We start from the raw sequence: 12,337 nt of genomic DNA, 5'->3' as shown, positions 1-12,337 counted from the left end.
CCAAATCATCAAGTATTTGTCCTTCACTCCCAGTGACGGTGAGCACCATCACAGAGCCCTCCAGCGAGAAGCAGTCCTTCCAGGAGTCACCATCGTGGCATGGCACTCTCTGTATTCAGGGAACATTCAGTGGCCGACAGCTTGTAGTTCTCAATTAAATGCAATGAAATGTTCATTACTGTTACTGCATTTCAGTAACTCTCTGTCTATGGGAGGTACCAATTGACAGCTGTACTTATTGTCTGCAGCAACCTGATATTGCATCGACAGTCTGCTGATCATGGGTGCAATTCTTTGCAGGCTCCTAAGAAAAATAAAATAAACGCACATTTTTTTCTTACTTGCAAAAAGGTATGCATGTATTTTTTTTTTGAGTGAACTTAACCTTTAAAGACACAGCACTGGAGGCTTGTTGTGTTTGATTTTATACTTGCACAGAACTTGAGTGTAAATTTTAGCCTAAGCTGCTGAACCCTGTAGAAAAGCTTTTTACAACAGGTGGTAGGGAGGCAAAGGAAAATATGTAAAAAGGAGACTAAAGTGCAACCTGCTGGTAAAGGTCTACATAATATAATGTTCACCAGACAAAACAAATTAACATGGGAATAGCTTTAGTACCAAATTGACAAAACAATTATACATTCTTTAAAAAAAAAAAGAGACACTTTAACCCTTTCACTGCCAGGCCCTGTACTCCACTTTTAAACTTAGCTGGCCAGGCAATTTCTGCAATTTTTACATTGCTTTATTTTTCAGCTTTCAGAGTTTGTTAAAGTGGAGTTCCACCCTATTTTTATACTAACCTCCATCTTCTCGCTCCGGGTCACCTGAAAAAGAAATGGATAATCGCATATTTTTTTTTTTTTTACTTACCTCGTAGCGAAGAAAATATACTTACCTTACTTTCTTCTTCCTCGGCCGCGGCCCGTCGTCACTTCCTGGCTCTGCAATGATTCCTGGGAGCTGGACGTCATAGCTCCCAGGAATCATTGCGCCTGCACCGGCCCCGACGTCAGTTCCGGGTCGCGTGCGTCATCCCCTTCTAAACAGCTTCTGGGCATGCCCAGAAGCTGTGGAGGGGTGACGCGCGCGACCCGGAAGTGACGTCGGGGCCGGCGCAGAGCATCGTGGGACCACAGAAGGCGGAAGAAGACGCCGAAGAGGATGCGCTGGCTTCAAGCTGCCCACATCTGAGATGGCAGCGCTGGACAAGACGTTTGCAAGGTAAGTATTTCGTCTTGCAGGTAAGTGCAACCCGGGACAGATCAGAGGCTAGCCATTGTGGAATGCACTAGCCCTGACTGTCCCGGGGGTATTAAAAAAAAAAAAAAAAAATCCAGGGTGGAACTCCGCTTTAAAGACCCCCCAAACCATATATTTTCTGAAAGCACATGACCAGTAGAAAACAAATAAGGTGCTACTGTTTATTGGGGCACAATGATATTTGCGCAAATGTTTATCAAAACAATATTTTAGCTGAAAATACACTAAAATCATTATTCGCAGACAAAAACATAGCCTATTTTACAAAATTCCTACTAAATATAAAAGCTAACCTGTATTAGGGTAAAAAATAACTACTATTTGTAAATTTTAGATTGCGCCTTTTTGCGAAATGGTGAAAATCGAACATACGCAAAAATGGAAATATTCAAATTTCTCTAAAAAATCTAGAGGTATTCATTGTTCCCTTACAGCTTTCAGAGTTGGTTAAAGACCCCCCAAACCATATATTTTCTGAAAGCATAGGAATGGTAGAATAAAAGGAAGGTGCTACTGATTTTTAAAGCCCCATGATATTTGCGCAAATGTTTATCAAACCAATATTTTATCGCTAAAAATACACTAAAATCATTAAAACAAAGCATTCAAAATGACAAACTCAAACAACATGAGATCCTTAACACTGCGCCATAATAGGTTAAATCTAGTTTAAGTTGTAATTTAGATATTGAGTGCTGGGTCACACTTGTGCGATGCGGGAAGGCTGCAAATTCGCAGCCTGTTCCCGCATCGCAAACGCACATCTGGCAGTTCACACTGCCATATGCGATACGCTGGGGGTGTCAATGAAATGTTAACGACACCCCCAGTTTGATCGCATATCGCAGTGCGATCTGACAGTTCGCACAGGATCGGATCGCACAAGTGTGAACCACTGTGCGATCCGATCCTGATGCGGCTGAAAAAATGCCTCATGTGCGACTTTTGTGCGGGTGCAGTGCGAATTTAGCCATACAAAGTGTATGGCTGAATTCGCACTGCACATCCGATCGCATGTAATGAAGGAGCAGTGCGCTCCGATATTACATGCGATCGCCGCACACGCGGAAGTGTGACCCAGCACTCCGACAGTGGTTGAAAATTGATTCAAAAGCTGCTGCCACTTTAAAAACGAATAAACCAGATATATTTAAATGACATAACATCAAAGGTATAGACAGTAGCGCACTTAAATAAATGATAAAAATGATGATTAAGAAACATTATAAATACACCCATGACAGTGTGTTAAAAAAGTATTGAATAAAAAGTCCAAAAAACAAGAGTTTCCAGAGTCTTGCTACACTTCCATCACACCAGGTGATTGATTGTGACCACTCCCCTTCAGCTGGGAACTCGCCAACTGCAGATGCCTAATATTTTCATATATAGGCAAAAAGGCAGGTAACCCCAAACTGGGTTAAATGAATCCACACTTACACTTTACAAATTCCTGCTAAACTCCTACTAAACATAAAAGCTTAACCTGTATTGAGTTAATAACTAACAAATGTTTGTAAATTTTAAATTGCACCTTTTTGCGAAATGGTGAAAACTGAACTTATACAAAACTTTAAACAACCAAATTTCTCAAAAAATCTGGAAGCTTTCCTTTTTCACTTACAGCTTTCAAAGTTTAGAAAAGACCCCCCCAAACCATATATTTTCTGAAAGCAAAGGACCATTAGAATAAATAGAAGGTGCTACTGAGTTTTTGGCACCGGGATATTTGAGAAAATGTTTATCAAACCAATATTTTCGCTAACAATACACTAAAATCATTAATTGGATTCATACATGGAAAAATGTATAAAATTCCTGCTAAATTCCTACTAAATATAAGTGTTAAACCTATATTGAGTTAATAAATAACAAATATTTGTACATTTTAAATTGCGAATTTGAACATTCCGAATTGGAAAAGACCCCTCAAACCATACATTTTCTAAAAGCACATGACTCGTAAAATAAAAAACATGCTACTGATTTTTTCAGCCCCGCAATAATTGCCCAAATGTTCATCACATTGCTTTTTTCACTAAACATACACTAAAATCATTAATAGTGCACATAAACACAACATAACTTTGTGATTGTAATCTGCTGATCAGAGTTATAGAATTGTTCATCGGAGTCTGCTGAACACTTTATGTTCAAAATTCATGGTCATTGAAGTGACCATGAGCTTATAGGAGAGGGAGAAATTAGGTCTGTACGGCGTGCAAACCTGGCCAGCTGCAGGCAGTGCTGTAGGTCTGCACGGACCTGGCAAAAAAAGGGTTAAAAGTTTGGGAAGTTTTAGCAACATTAGGAGTGGCCATTTTGAGGAAAGAAGAACACACTGGTGAGCTCAGCAACATAAAAAGGCCTGGTGGATGATCATAGGATCCTCTCTGTGGTAAAGAAAAACCCATTCACAACATCCAGACAAGTGAAGGACACTCTCCAGGAGGTGGGCATTTTTATTGTCAAAGTCTACAATTAAGTGAAGACTTCACGGCAGCAAATACAGAGGGTTCACTACAAGTTGCAAACCATTCAGAAGCCTGAAGAATAGAAAAGCCAGATTGGACTTTGCCAAAAAACATCCTAAAAAGCCAGACTAGTTCTGACAAAGCATTCTTTGGATGGATGAAACTTAAATTAATCTGTACCAGAATGACGGAAAGAAAAAAGTGAGGAGAAGGCTTGAAACAGCTCATGATCCAAAGCACACAACGTCATCTGTTAAACATGGTGGAGGCAATGTGATGTCATGGGCATGCATGGCTTCCAGTGACACTGGGTCATTGGTGTTTATTAAACAAGTAAAGTAAATTGAAACCCAGTGCTTAAAAGTCCCAATGTTTGTTGTGAACAATGCAATCCAAAATGTGTTTGATCTCCTCCAAGACCATCCAATCTTAAGAAATCACCCGTCAATATGTGGGTCCCTTCTACACCGACATTCACATGTACAGAAAACTCACCAGATGGATTTGACTCCCCATTAAAGGTAGTCAAAATAGGCATAAATAGTAATCCATAAACATCTGGAAGAGCCTGTCAATATGGGGTACAGATTCTCGGGGTACAGTGTGAATAAAAAAAGGGATTGGCTTCTTATAGTGTAGTGCGTCCAGACAATTTATTTAACCACTTGCTGATCGCCCCACGCAGATTTACTGTGGCAGGGCGGCTCGGCTAGGCATAATCATGTAGATATATGTGATTATATGCACGTGGTCTCAGGAGCACAAAATTAGATTAGACACAGCTAAGCTAAGCTGAAACATCGATCTCTGTGTGCCTGTCACAGAGCCCTCCCCCCCACAGTTAGCAAGCACATTTAGGCTTACATTTAACCCCTTGATCACCTCCAGTATTAACCCCTTGTCTGCCAGTGTCATTTATACAGTAACAGTGCATATTATTTAGCACTGATTACTGTAATAATGTCACTTGTTTCCAAAAAGTCACTTAATGTCAGATTTGTTCCCCGCAATCTCGCAGTCCCGCTAAACATGCTGATCGCCGCCATTACTAATAAAAAAAGTCCAAAAATCTATCCTATAGTTTGTAAACGCTATAACTTTTGTACAAACCAATTAAAATACACTTTTGGAGATTTTTTTTTACCAAAAATATGTAGCAGAATACAAATTGGCCTAAACTGATAAAAAAATTAGATTTTTTTAAATTTTTTTATTGGGAATGTTTTATAGCAGAAAGTAAAAAATATTGTGTTTTTTTTTCAAAATTGTCGCTATTTTTTTGTTTAGAACGCAAAATCTAAAAACCGCACAGGTGAACAAATTCCACCAAAAGAGAGCTCTATTTGTGGCAAAAAAAAGGACATCAATTGTATCTGGGTACAGTGTCGCACGACTGCGCAATTGTTAGTTAAAGTAACACAGTGCTGAATCGCAAAAAATGGCCTGTCATTAAAGGGGTAAAACCTTTAGTTTGTCCACTGTGTTTATTTTAATTCCAAAGTCAGTGCAGCCCTTTACCTGGTAATTCCAGAGCATTTCATGCTTCCCTCTGCTGACCAGCTGTATGTAGATACTGATTTCATTTTCCATCAGGACTTGGCACCTGCTCACACTGCCAAAAGTACCAATATCTGTTTTAATGATCATGGTATCACTGTGCTTGTTTGGCCAACAAACTCACCTAACCTAAACACAATAGAGAATCTGTGGGGTATTGTCAAGATGAGAGACACCAGACCCAACAACGCAGATGAGCTGAGGGCCGTTATCAAAGCAACCTGGGCCATGCCACGCCAAATTGATGCAGGAATTCATGCAAAAGGAGCCCCGACCAAGTATTGAGTGCATACTATATTATACATGGACATACTTTTCAGTAAGCCAACATTTCTGTATTTAAAATGTATGTTGTATTGATCTTATGTATAATTCTAATTTTCTGAGATATTGAATTTTGGGTTTTTCACTAGCTGTAAGCCATATTCATCAAAATTATAAGCAAGAAGTGCTTGGAATATATCACTCTATGTGTAATGATTCTATATAATATATGAGTTTCACTTTTTGAATTGAATTACTGAAATAAATCAACCTTTTGATAATATTTACATTTTTTAAGATGCACCTATATATCTAAAGTCAGAAATTGCTGATAGCTCAAGGAAACCCTCTGGAGGAACCCTGATTGGGAACAGCTTTCTTTGGATTTGTACAACCCATAGTGTGTATGTACAGCTTGGCAACACCACCCTATGGCATACCTTTGTAGTGTGCAGGATCACAAAATAACAAATCAATTACAATATCTCAAAAAGTAAGTACATCCCTCACATTTTTGTAAATATTTTAATATATCTTTTCATGTGACAACACTGAAGAAATGACACTTTGCTACAATGTAAAGTAGTGAGTGTACAGCTTTTATCACAGTTTAAATTTGTTGTCCCCTCAAAATCACTCAACACACAGCCAACGTCTAAACCGCTGGCAACAAAAGTGAGTACACCCCTAAGTCAAAATGTCCAAATTGCGCCCAAAGTGTCAATATTTTGTGTGGCCACCATTATTTTCCAGCACTGCCTTAACCCTCTTGGGCATGGAATTCACCAGAGCTTCACAGGTTGCCACTGGAGTCCTCTTCCACTCCTCCATGACGACATCACGGAGCTGGTGGATGTTAGAGACCTTGCGCTCCTCCACCTTCCAATTGAGGATGCCCCACAGATGCTCAGTAGGGTTTAGGTCTGGAGACATGCTTGGCCAGAGGAGGTTGTTAATCAGTTTCAACTGCTTTGGTATTAATGAAATTAACAGGTGCAGTTTTTGAGCAACAATGAGACAGGAATGGTTTTACAGGTGGAAGGCACTGACATTTTTCTTCCCCTACACATCTTTTCTGACTGTTTTTCATCACAGAGCTGGTGAAAGTTAGAGACCTTGCGCTCCTTCACCTTCTGTTTGAGGATGCTCCACAGAGGCTCAATAGGGTTTAGGTCTGGAGACAAGCTTGGCCAGTCCATCACCTTTACCCTCCGCTTCTTTAGCAATGCAGTGGTCGTCTTGGAGGTGTGTTTGGGGTTGTTATCATGTTGGAATACTGCCCTGTGGCCCATTCCCCGAAGGAAGGGGATTATGCTCTGCTTCAGTATGTCACAGTACATGTTGCCATTCATGGTTTCCTCAATGTACTGTAGCTCCTCAGTGTTGGCAGCACTCATGCAGCCCCAGACCATGACACTTCCACCACTCTGCTTGACTGTAGGCAAGACACACTTGTCTTTGTACTCCTCACTTGGTTGCTGCCACACATGCTTGACACCATTTGAACCAAAAAATGTTTATTTTGGTCCCATCAGACCACAGGACATGGTTCCAGTAACACAAGCACTCAACCTCTTTGGTTGACCATGGCGGGGCCTGTTCTGAGTGGAACCTGTCCTGTTAAACCGCTTTATGGTCTTGGCCACCGTGCTGCAGGGTCTTGGCAATCTTCTTATAGCATAGGCCATCTTTATATATAGCAACTATTGTTTATTTTTAGATTCTCAGATAGTTCTTTGCCATAAGTTGCCATGTTGAACTTCCAATGACTAGTATGAGAGAGTGAAAGTAATAACACCAAATTTAAAACACCTGCTCACCATTCACACCTGAGACCTTGTAACACTAAGGAGTAACATTACACCGGTGAGGGAAAATGACTAATTGGGCCCAATTTGGACATTTTCATGTAGGGGTGTACTCGCTTTTGTTGCCAGCAGTTTAGACATTAATGGCTGTGTGTTGAGTTATTTTGAGGGGAGAGCAAATTTACACTGTTATACAAGCTGTACACTCACTACTTTACATTGTAGCAAAGAGTTATTTCTTCAGTGTTGTAACATGAAAAGATATTTACACAAATGTGAGGGGTGTATTCACTTTTGTGAGATACTGTATATACAGTTTATTATTATTTTATTATATGAAGTACTCTGGATAAAAGATGTCTGCACCCCAAATCACCTGCATTGCTAGCAGGGAGATGTTACTGCTTGAATTAATAAAAGGTTTAAAAAGCTAGTGAACCGTTTAGCCATCCAACATATATTTATAAACAAAAAAAAATGCAATATTGCATGAATTGATCATTTAAAGGTCAGTCTAGCTGAAAGTGAATTTTCAGTTAGGGGTGCGGTCTACTGGTCTGAGTCACCCATTGGCTTCTTATGCCTTTTGAGAACTCCACAGTGTCAAGATGTTTCCGACACCGTCCCCAGACAAAGGTCATTGAAATACAACCATGAAATGTATTTTGTGTTTGCTACTGCAGAGTTGAGAACAAAATCCTCTGAGCCACCTGACAGATATATGAAATTGTTAGGGGAACTGATTCTCCAGTTTTAAAATCTTAAATTGTGTGTAGACTAAAGTGGTTTACATCGCCTTGTAATAAAAACCTCTTGCTTCTTTTGATGAAATGTTTATTTTTTGTTCCAGGAGTATGCTTGGGCATGCAGCTAGCAGTTGTGGAATTTGCAAGAAACTGTTTAAATTGGAAAGGTGAGATATTATATAATTCACACAGTGAATGAACTCAAACAATCAGAAGTCAAAGAGCTTGGCATCCTATGAACTATGAAGTTTATAAAGTGATTTGATTTCACAATTTATGTTAGGCTATGATTCATTTTTATTTTCTTTTATTTCATGGGAAAAGTTTAAATTGCTTTTAAAGTTGTCACAGAAAATGACTTTACATTTTATGACCTCAAAAGTTATAGCTAGCAGGTTGCTGTAGCCAATGCATATTTTGAGGCAATCATGAACATTAGAATGTTAGAGTCAGGCTTTTTTTACCAACTTTTACATAGATATGTGTGCTTGCATTCCCTGGGTTTGCGTGATTATGCTTTTGTAGCACGGAGGGGAAGATCAGAGAGATACCTGGAAAGCCTGCTTAATATGAGGAAGAACAATATTGATTGACCAAAATTGTCTGATATGGCTGATTAAGGTCTTTTGGCTAGTTATGGAATGGTGGTGTCATCGAATGTGGGATTGTGGCTTAATGTCGAGCAGTGTTAATTTTGGCATCAAATTTCAATTTAGTTTTAGTCAAGGTCTTTAAGCTAAAGTACCATTTTAGTTTTAGTCTCGTTTTAGTCATCTGCCATGGTTTTAGTTTTAGTCGTATTGTGTCAACTAAAATTTGCAGTACATTTTAGTCAGCTAATATGTCCTACATTTTAGTCGACTAAAATCAAATAGGTTTAGTTAAATAGATTTAGTTAAATTGTATGGCATTATTTACAGTGGGGAAAATAATTATTTGATCCCATGCAGATTTTGTAAGCATGCCCAATAACAAAGAAATTAAGGGTCTATAATTTTAGCATAGGTGTATTTTAAATGATAGAGACAGATTATCAACCAAAAATCCAGATAAAATACGTGATACAAATGTTATAAATTAGTTTGCAATTCAGTGAGTAAAATAATTATTTGTTCCCCAAGCAAACTATGTCTTGGGGTTTCTTGGCTGTTGCTTAGCAACTCAAAGTTTCAGCTCCCTCCATACATTTTCTATAGGATTAAGGTCTGGAGATTGGCTAGGCCACTTCATAACCGTAATGTGCTTCTTAAGTCACTCCTTTGTTGCCTTGGTGGTATGTTTTGGGTAATTGTCATGCTGGAAGACCCATCCACGACCCATCCGAAGTGTTCTGTCTGAGGGAAGAAGGTTCTCATCCAAGATTTTACAATACATGGCCCCATTCATTGGCCCCTCAATGAGGCAAAGTCAGCCTGAACCTTTAGCAGAGAAACAGCCCCAAAGCATAATGTTTCCACCTCCGTGATTGACTGTAGGGATGATGTTCTCAGGGTCATAGTCAGCATTTTTCTTCCTCCAAACAAGGGAAGTCGAGTTAAGGCCAAAGAGCTCAATTTTGGTCTCATTTGACCACAGCACTTTCTCCCACTCCATCTCTGACTCATTTAGCTGTTCATTGGCAAACCTCAGATGGGCCTGTACATGTGCCATCTTGAGGAAAGGGACCTTGTGGGCGCTGCAGGATTTCAGTCTATGGCTGCGTATGTGTTACCAATGGTTTGTTTGGTGACTGTGGTCCCAACTGCCTTGAGATCATTCACAAGCTCCTCCTGTGTAGTTCTGGGCTGATCCCTCACTGTTCTCATGATCATCTTTACCCCATGAGGCGAAATCTTGCATGGAGCTCCAGACCCAAGGCGATTGATCGTTATTTTGGGTTTCTTCTATTTGCGAATAATCGCTCCCATAGTTGTCTTCTTCTCATCAAGCTTCATGCTGATGGTCTGTTAGCCCAGCCTTTTTCAACCAGGGTGCCTTGAGGTTCCTTCAGGGGTGCCTTGGCAAAATGGCTAAAAATTGCCCTAAAAAGGGATACAAGCCTGCCTTTTAGCTACACAAAGCCCCAGGTTTATATTGTGCACCATTTTAACCTTCCATCCACCGGTGCCCTAACAGCCAGTGATGTCATCAGTTTTGATAAGAAGGGTGTTGATCGCCTGAACAGCATCCTTGTTTGACCCTCCCCTGCCCCTCTCCATCAGTGTTGGGGTCACATTAGTTGAGTGATGGAAAATAACTGAGGGAGAAGAGAAAAATAGGAATACTTTTTAGGAACAGTGTGCAAAAGTGTATTCGCTTTGAAAGAATAAATCACCTCTAATGTTGGTTGGTCTGTGTCAATGCTGCTGCATTATGTAAAACTTTTAGAATTGTTTTTTACATTTTAGAAAGGGGTGCCTTGAGACTGTCCATTATTTTAAAGAGTGACTAGACTGAAAAAAGTTTGATAAACTCTGTTGTAGCCCATTATAGCCTTTTGCAGTTCTACAATCTTGTCCCTGATGTCCTTTGCAAGCTCTTTGGTCTTGCCCATGATTTTAAGGTTTGAATGGAAGAAAGAGAGAGATGTTGTGGTTAGGAACACCTTCTTAAATTGACAGAACAAATCTGTGTACCACATGAGCATATACTTTAGCCAGTCTGTGGGAGTCAGCATTATTGTTTGGTAGGGGGATCAAATACTTATTTTACTCACTGAACTGCAACTAAATTTATAACATTTGTATTTTGTGTTTTTTCTGGATATTTGGTTGAAATTCTGTCTCTATCATTTAACTACTTGACGACCGCCCACCGCAGATTTACTGCAGCAGGCGGCCGCTCCTGGGCAAACCAACGTATGACTATGTCGCTCTCTGAGGAGACTCTAGGGGGCGAGCGCACGCTGGCGGCAGCACGCTCCCGCCCCCGCTCTTCAGCTGGGGAGCCAGTGTGTGTGACAGGTGGCTCCGATGGCCGCCGGCCACTCGCGATCTCCCCCCGCTGACAGAGGACGGATGGCTGATGTAAACACAGCAGTCTGTCCTTCTCCCTGAAGTGATCACAGAGGCTATGTGATCCTGCTATATAGGATCACATGTCTCTGTGATGATCTCACATGCCACGCCCCTCCACAGTTAGAATCACTCCCCTAGGCTTACATTTAACCAATTAATCACTAATAGTATTAACCCCTTCCCTACCAATGACATTATTACAGTAACAGTGCATATTTTTAGCACTGATTACTGTAGTAATGTCACTGGTACCCCCAAAAGTGTAAAAAATGTCAGTTAGGGGTCCGATTTGTCCTCCGCAATGCCGCAGTCCAGCGAAAAATCGCAGATTGCCGCCATTACTAGTAAAAAAAAAAAGCAATAAAAATAAATCTTTCCTGTAATTAGTAGACGCAATAACTTTTGCGCAAACCAATCAAAATACGCTGATTGCGATTTTTTTTTCTACCAAAAATATGTAGCAGAAAACAAATTGGCCTAAAATGTTAAAAAAATGTTGTTTTTTTAAATTTTTTGGGAATGTTATATAGCAGAATGTGAAAAATACTGTTTTTTTTTTTTTTTTCAAAATTGTCGTTCTTTTTTTGTTTATAGCGCAAAAAAAAAAAAATCGCACACGTGATCAAATACCACCAAAAGAAAGCTCTATTTGTGGGAAAAAAAGGACGTCAATTTTACACGACAGCGACAGCGCAATTGTCCGTTAAATAACGCAGTGCCGAATCGCAAAATAGGGCCTGGTCATTAGGCAGCAAAATCCTCCGGGGCAAAAGTGGTTAAAATACACCTATGATAACAATTATAGACCCTTCATTTCTTTGTAAGTGGGCAAACTTACAAAATCTGCAGGAGATCCAATTATTATTTTCCCTACTATAAGCATTTTTCTAGAATTTCCAAACTCATTATATACTCCTAGAGTAAAAATACCATATTATTTATGGTATTAAGGTCTGAACAAAGATTTAGCCACTCTGGATGGTCTGAAGAGGCCTGTAATGCACAGTGCTCTGGACTGTCTGAGGAGGCCAGTAATGCTTCACAGTGCTCTGGATGGTGATTTGAGAAGGCCTGTCATGCTGCACAGTGCTCTTAAAGGTGATCTGAGTAGGCTTGTCATGCACAATGCTCTGGGATGGTGATCTGAGAGGCCTATAATGCTGCACAGTGCTCTGGGTGGTGGTCTGAGGGGGAGGCCTGTAATGTATACACTGACAGTGCTCTGGGCA

The 12,337-nt window shown here is 40.1% G+C and overlaps 1 protein-coding gene across 1 annotated transcript in view; it reads left to right on the top strand.

Annotated features, from left to right (window-relative positions):
- CTPS2 (CTP synthase 2) overlaps nucleotides 1-12,337 on the top strand; it is a 459,116-nt gene that overhangs the window by 236,746 nt on the left and 210,033 nt on the right. Inside the window, exon 13 of the mRNA XM_082245048.1 lies at nucleotides 8,217-8,279. Within this exon, the coding sequence (XP_082101174.1) occupies nucleotides 8,217-8,279 (63 nt within the window). The remainder of the gene's footprint in view (nucleotides 1-8,216; nucleotides 8,280-12,337) is intronic.

Source organism: Pelophylax lessonae (assembly GCF_965119305.1).
Source record: "Pelophylax lessonae genome assembly, chromosome: 2".
Lineage (NCBI taxonomy): Eukaryota > Metazoa > Chordata > Amphibia > Anura > Ranidae > Pelophylax > Pelophylax lessonae.
This window is presented reverse-complemented; position numbering and strand designations above follow the sequence as displayed.